The sequence below is a fragment of the Peromyscus californicus genome, unplaced genomic scaffold (assembly GCF_007827085.1).
Source record: "Peromyscus californicus insignis strain IS unplaced genomic scaffold, ASM782708v3 Scaffold_16__1_contigs__length_79575227, whole genome shotgun sequence".
In the NCBI taxonomy this organism is placed as follows: domain Eukaryota; kingdom Metazoa; phylum Chordata; class Mammalia; order Rodentia; family Cricetidae; genus Peromyscus; species Peromyscus californicus.
Genome location: NW_026294458.1, coordinates 7,694,810 through 7,701,691, shown reverse-complemented (window position 1 = coordinate 7,701,691; position 6,882 = coordinate 7,694,810). Strand labels below are relative to the sequence as shown.

Genomic DNA, 6,882 nt, shown 5'->3' with positions numbered 1-6,882 from the left:
CTGCAAAAGAAGACAAAGACAGATGCTTTAGCCAGGAACCCGACAGGCTACAGAGCCAACAAAATGGAGCAGGGTGACTTGGGAGCCTGCACACAGGGCAGCTGCCTGCAGAGGCCACACAGAAGCAGTGGCTGTGTGTGGAAGGGGGGGCCATGCCGAGAGCCTTGACAACAGGGCCAGCCCTGTCCTGCTGGTCCTCACAGGGCCCATCATGCGGGTATTTAAGGAAATAGAGGGCCTGTCTCCTCAGGAGCCTGATACCTGGGGGCTGGAACAGGGCTGTGAGTCCTGGGAGGACTCTCCTGTTCAGCATGGGTCTTCCTGGGTCCTCCCCGGGGTCACACAGTGAGCTCAGACATGCAGCAAGCAGGGACAAACAAGAAGCCCCATTCCACAAGGAGGAAAACCAACCAAATGAAGGAACGTACCAGGCATGCAAGCTAGACCCAGGAGTCAACAGGCTGAGGCTTAGCATCCCCCACGGCGTCCACCAGCCTGACTGAGGGCCTGCTGGGCCCAGGCGGAGGGGCCTTCCTGCCAGGATCAGGCTGCAGTGCAAGGCGAGTAGGCAGGAGTTAGAAGCAGAAAAAAAAAAGCAGGTTAACTGCAACTAAGGGCAGGCTAGGCTGGTCGATGTGGATAAGGAAGGGGTGAGATGAATGTGGGCCTGCCCAGGCAGTACAGGGTGGCTCCGGAGTTGGTGTGGCTCACACTAGATATGGCTGGCACATAGATGGACCCAGATCTGGTACATGAAGCCAGGATACTGGCACAGAGTAGGTGGCAGGTGCTTCCCTTTCCAGGGGACCACAGAGGATACCCTACCCCCACACACATATAAGAGAAGGGTACAGATCCACTTGCTCAGACTTGGTCCTCTGCAGGCTGTGGCTGGGCTCCTTTGTAGCAGACAGGTGTGTGCACTGAACCCCTCAGTACCACAGTCTCCCTGATGTATGGGCTACTTCCTGGGCCCTTCAAGTGAGTGCCACCCCAGCCACGTCCCAGAGCCCTGATCAAACTTAGCACGACATGGCTGTTCTGTTGACAAGGCCGAAACATGAAGCCTCCCTGGGTACTTGCTCACTGCCACTCACTTTCAAGAGTTCCTTCTCAGAGGTCTTCCCTGTGGAGTCACTGCCCAGTGTCCTCCGTTCCCTCCGGTCAACTGTGGCATACCCATCTGTAGGGTAGGAGAGATCAGGGAATGAGGAGCTGTGGGAAGGCACCATAGGGACAGGTGGTCTTCCTTCAGCCCAGACACAGAAAGCCCTGGAGAGGCGACTTCCGGTCTCAGTGCCAACCGGCCATGAGGCCTCCATACCAGCTAGTCATCTTCCCAGCACGAAACCAGCCCCATCCCAGGTGGCCGTCCCTCCTGCTCCTCTTCCCTGTGCACCTGTGCTCACCTGGACCAAGTGTGTCCATGGGGATCACATCTCTGGTGGCTGACTTCTCCCCATCTGCAAGGCATGAGCAGTGTCTGTCTGTGAGCAGTAGGCAGGATGGGGAGGGCAGGGCAGACAAGCTCGCCACAGGACAGTCCTCAGTGACCCTCTAAGGCTTAGCACTCCTTTCCATCTTCTGCCTACTGGCAGCCACCCTGGCTTGCTGGGCAGCCACAGAAGACAAGTTCCCAGGAGGCTGACTGCACAAAAAGCCTCCAGCACTGAGCCATCTTAACAGCAAAGTCCCATCTCCCTAACCCCACCTTCCCAGTGCATTAGCAGATGGGCGCTACCCTTAAGCCTCAGGGTAAGTCCGGTCCCTCTCCCCTGCTGCGCTCACCAAGGTTCTTGTCGACTAGTGGCAGTGTGCTGTCATCGAAGCCCCCGGGACTGGGCGCTCCTTTGGGTCCTTTGGCGGTGCTAGCGGACTAAGGAGGCACAAAACACAAAAAGAGGTAAGGCCAGTGACACTCCTGCTTGGGGACAGACCTGGCAAAGCGAGAGAGAAGGCAGGGCAGCTCTACCTGGAAGCGTGCCTTGGTCCAGCCGTCCCTCTGTAGGGCTCCACGAAGCTCCTTGTAGCTCCACACAGTCTGTAGCACGTGCGATGCTGCCTTGGCCTCCCGCACCGATTGGCTGCAGCGGCAGCAGCCAGGGTTGGGGTCAGCGGTCCTCCTCTTCTAGTCCTCCTCCATCCCTCCCAAACCCACCCTGCCCTCACCCACCTGGAAGCCACAAGTGCCACCAGTGCAGGCACACCACGGGCCTGCAGGAGCGAGCGAGCGTTGTCCAGGCTGTCGGACACAATCTCGTGGATGGTGTTGAGCACGGCTACCACCGTATCCTCCTCCAGGTGGGCACTAGGGTGAGCAGGTGCCTGTGCATTGCGAACATTCCGCACCAGCTCTGTCATGGCATAGCTCCCTAAGGGGCAGGGTCAGATGTCAGGACACATCTCTGCCCTACCCCTGGGGGAAGGAGCAGTGCTCAGACAAAGGGTATTAATAGAACTGCCACAACCTCTATAGCAGAAGGCTGAGCCTCAAGGACCAAGGGAGGAAGACCTAAGCTCCCACAGCTCAACGAAGGAGCAGCCCAAGCACACGGGTCGAGTCTGGTCCCCTGAACTCCTGTCCTCCAATGACCTGTCCCCAACAGCTGCCCCACTTCACAAGTCCTGGGTCAGGCCCCTCAGCATCCTCACCAATGAGGTCTTTGTTACGCTGGTCTAGTGAAAGGTTGCGAAGCGCGATGGCGACGGCACGCACCACCTTGTCGGTCTCGGACTGGAGCAGTTCCACCAGCACTGGCAGCCCACGTTCCTTGCGCACCGTGGCACGGATGTAGGTGGCCCACTGTGAGGGTGGCACGAGAGGTGACTGCTCAGAGGGGAGGTGCCTTGTACAACACCTACCCCAGCAGCGCCACACCACCCACGCTGGCCAGGGCACAGTGCTCAGAGCTGCCGGGCCCTGAGGATAAGTGTGTCCCTTGTCTCCCACTGGCCCAGATGGAGGCAAGGGCGGGCTCGAGGCAGAACAGGGGAGAGTCTGGAACTCCCGCCCAGGTCTTGCCCTCCCTGCCGACCTAACCCCTCACCGTCCAGTTGCCGGCACTGAGGTTTTGCAGGGCACCAGCTGCAGCTTCCAGGGTGTTGAAGTTCCGGCTCTCCGTAAGGAGTGAGAGGTAGAGACGTACCACCTCGGGCTGGTACAGCAGCTCAAAGCCTAGACATAGGGGAATGGCAGCCCAGGGTCACGGTTAAACTCCCCCCTCCTCCAGCCCCTTCTTAGTCATCGTTCTGAGCTAGGGTGAGCTCAACAGTCAAGTCATGTTTAGTATCAATTAGTGTCCCCATTCAGAGATGGGCAAACTGACGGTCAGCCAGGAGACAGAGCAGGCAGACCAGGCCATTCCTTCCTTAACTCTGCTTGCAAAGAAATAACACTGGGCTCATCTGGTAGTCTGCACATCCAGGAGGTATGGTAGAGGGAGATGGACACTGGACTTCTTTAGCAACAGAACTCACCTTCCCTGGATATGATCAGGGCAGCACCCCTAAACACAAGGCTCACCTACCCTCCCTGACAATAGGGACCACCTTCACCAGTAACAGATGGTACAGCTGCGCCCCGCCTCCAGCAATAGGCCCTGCATCCCGGGCTCCCCAGCAACTGAGGCCCAGCCTGGCAGCAAGGGTGGCGTCCAGCAGAAGGCCTCAAGGATAAGCGCTAAGGTGCCTTCAAGCCTGCCTATGTTAGTCCAGAGCTTCTGCCTAGCTCAGGACATTACTCCCACACCCCACATTTCATCACTCTCCACTTCAGACTGCTGGGTCTCTTGCTCCTCAAGTTCTCCAGACACATTATCCTCTCAAGGCATCTACACAGGCTGGCTACTGTGCCTGGACCCATCCACACCCTGGTTAGGGGCATCTGGGTTCTTCTGATACCCTGGGCCCCACCAGGCAGTCTCTTCTCTCACTAGGGTTAGTTCCCAGGCAGAGTGTTATGTCAGTGCACGCTGGAAACCCAGCAGACATAACAGACAGCGGGGGTGACCCACCCTGGACTGCAGAAGCCCTTGCACACAGCCTGGCCCCTGGGTCATGCTCTCTAGAAGTAACACAGCCGAGTCACTGTCAGTATCCCTCCAAACCACCTCTCACTTGCTGAGTGACTGTGAAGGAGTTTACCTGAAACACCTGTGCACGCTGACTGACACCCCCCCCCCCCCACCTCTCAGGAGGTGCCAAGCCCCAACTATTCTCTAGGAAATCGAACTCTGATGGACAATTCTGATATCTGACCCTCCAGCCCCTTCCAGGCCTACTCAATGGCACAAAGCCTTGATCCCTGACCAGCACAAGCCCTAGGCTCCCCAGCTCTGCCTCTTTATCCATTCACCTTTGGCAGCCTCAGTTCGTTTGGGAAGGTCCAGTGTGTCAAAGTTCCGGTCCATCTCTCCATCCTTCTTCCCTGGAACAGAAGGGTGGTAGGCATTGAGAGGTAGAGTCCATGAGGGATGAGTGTGTGCCAAGTTAGGCACAGCCCTCTCCTGCTGAGCCCAAAGGGAATTGGGCACTAAGAACACCCTGGAAGAGATATACTGTCCTCAGAGTAAGGAAGCAGGTTGGCCCAGGACTTGGTAGCGTTGGAGCCTAGGAACAGCCTAACCATGTCCTGAGTACCTAGACCTCGCCTCCCATCAGAGCCAGTGACAGCACACTGGACCACAGTGCTGGACCAAAAAGTTCATCCAAGAGGAAAACTGCCCCCAGCTGGGGGCCGGCCATGGGCCAACCTTTACTGTACAGGAGGATGACCCTATCTAGGCTGAGCCCTACAGTAGCCAGTTAAACTCTCAGCTCCTTCTCCTTCAGCTGAGGAACTCTAGCAGGCAGCAAGCCATTGCAGAAGACTGGTGCCCCTGCCCTGCTTACCGGTACTTCTGTGCCACACATCACCCACTGCATCAGAGGGGCAGGCGGCCCCTGGTGCTGGCCACTCCCTGGGCCTTGCCACTGTTTGTTCTGTCCCAGTGCTGGCTTGGTAACTTGTTCTGACTTTGTAAGCAGCAGCCCCTGGGCCTCCCCACCCGCCCAGAGCCAGCATTCCAGTCTCTGCCATGTCTATGCTGTTGTCATGGAGATGGCTGCCCTTCCAAGGGGCTGGGGGTGGGGCAGGGCCTGGAGGCTGGAAGGCATCCCAGCTGCCCTACAGTTGTCATGGAAATAGCTGCCTGAGCTTAGGGAACGTGAATGTCACTCTGCTGCCCACTGCACTTGCCAGACCTGGACAGCAGAACAAACAGGACTCACCTTGGTGGAACCACTCCTCTGGGCGGCCGGAGGAAGCACAGGAAAGAGGAGATGAGCCTCAGCAGCAGCAGCACCCTCCCAGGACTCAGACTCCCACCCATACCACGTCAAGCAAGCAGACTGTGCAACCTCACTCCAGAGACTCTGGGGGCTCAGTACCCATAAGGCACAGGGAAGACCTGTGGTCAGGGACAGGTGAAGGCAGTGCACCTGTACCACTGCCTCTGCTAGAGGATGCAGGTACCTGAAACCTGTACCCTGCAGGTGCGAGGAAAGGGGTGTGGTTACAGGGTGCTCTGTGAATAGCCAGGTAGTGGCATTTGTGGGCCCTCAGAATCCTGCCCCAGAGTAGAGACAAAGGTGGATACCACAGCATGGCCCACAGAAAGAGACGAAGGCTGGGCCTTGGGTCTGCACCTTTCCCAACTTGCTGCATGCCCATGGAGCTAACTACATGTCTTCTAGCCTCCAGAACACCTGCTGTGGACATGGAAAGCCCTGAGCCCTGGGAGCAGGGGGAAAGAGACATATCCCAGCCTCACCCACCCACCTTTGGCCTTCTTGCCACCAAAGCAGCTGGCGTCATCCTTTCTCCGACGCTGGGAGGCTGTGGCACTGCCCTGGATCCCAGGCTCAGTCTCCTGGTATCTGTCTGCCCCTGGAACCTCCTTGTGCACGTGGTAGGACAGGTTCCGCATGATGCACACGCAGTTCTCTACTGACTGTGGGAAGAGGTGGCCTGGTTGGGCAGGAACACCGAAAGGGGGCTGCTGATCTTCCCAGACCCTATGTGTGAAGAAGCTATGGCCAGTGAACACCAACAGCACTGTCAGCCTAAGCTGGGGGGAACTGCCTGGAGGGACCACACCCCCTGCTCTGGGTAGTTACTACCTGCTCCCATCGATGCCATTCTAGGGAGCTCCCAACCTTGGGTCCTGTTCCTGTGACCCTCGGGCTCTGACCACCTGAAGGGAAGGCTGTGAGCTAGTTCCCATCTGCGCCACCCACCTTATTGTCTGTGTCCTTCCTGCCCACAGCTGACTGCAGGGCATGTAGGAGCGCGTCCACCAGCCCTTCGCACTCTCGGAGTCGCCGCCGGGCCTCTGCACCATCCGAGCTCACATTCCTGGGTGGAAGGGAGCAGCACCACCAGTGACCCCCATTCTTGCCTCACTGAACTCCCCAGCCCACTAGGCCTCAGTGGCTTTCATCTGCACCATGGGTCCTGCTGGATCACAGTGAAGGTGGACAGGGTGGCCTGACTGTCCCAGGCACTGGGCTTTAACGTTGTATCTGTGGGGTAGGAAGCAGGTTCTCTGGCTTCCAGCTGAACTAGAATAGGATAGAGCTGGGCCCCAAGAGGCCAGAATCCAAGATATGCAGGCAATTCTGCCCTATCATTTCAATAGCAGTTCCCAACATCAGGACCCTGCAGGGTCATAATGGCACAAAACCGATGGACAAGCAGGACCTCAGGGACACAGGACTCCATCTGTAGGTGTGAGGACAGCACCACTGGAAATCCCAGGGACTTAGGATGTGGCTCAGAATCTCCTAAGATTGGACAAGCTGGGCTATGAGCATGGCAGCTCCTGCTACCCTGCAGATCTGGCC

The 6,882-nt window shown here is 57.7% G+C and overlaps 1 protein-coding gene across 7 annotated transcripts in view; it reads right to left on the bottom strand.

Moving 5' to 3' along the window:
* Arvcf (ARVCF delta catenin family member) overlaps nucleotides 1–6,882 on the bottom strand; it is a 61,259-nt gene that overhangs the window by 765 nt on the left and 53,612 nt on the right. For 4 of the 7 annotated variants that reach the window (XM_052740263.1, XM_052740269.1, XM_052740270.1 and 1 more), the window contains 12 exons: nucleotides 6,277–6,394; nucleotides 5,819–5,990; nucleotides 5,269–5,286; nucleotides 4,355–4,426; nucleotides 3,048–3,175; nucleotides 2,653–2,803; nucleotides 2,174–2,372; nucleotides 1,973–2,084; nucleotides 1,789–1,876; nucleotides 1,410–1,463; nucleotides 1,098–1,183; nucleotides 429–548 (listed from right to left, as the gene is read on the bottom strand). In XM_052740263.1, coding sequence (XP_052596223.1) covers nucleotides 441–548; nucleotides 1,098–1,183; nucleotides 1,410–1,463; nucleotides 1,789–1,876; nucleotides 1,973–2,084; nucleotides 2,174–2,372; nucleotides 2,653–2,803; nucleotides 3,048–3,175; nucleotides 4,355–4,426; nucleotides 5,269–5,286; nucleotides 5,819–5,990; nucleotides 6,277–6,394 — 1,306 coding nt within the window. In that variant the 3' untranslated portion in view covers nucleotides 429–440. The remainder of the gene's footprint in view (nucleotides 1–428; nucleotides 549–1,097; nucleotides 1,184–1,409; nucleotides 1,464–1,788; nucleotides 1,877–1,972; nucleotides 2,085–2,173; nucleotides 2,373–2,652; nucleotides 2,804–3,047; nucleotides 3,176–4,354; nucleotides 4,427–5,268; nucleotides 5,287–5,818; nucleotides 5,991–6,276; nucleotides 6,395–6,882) is intronic. The other 3 variants (XM_052740264.1, XM_052740267.1, XM_052740265.1) reach the window with 2 other exon arrangements.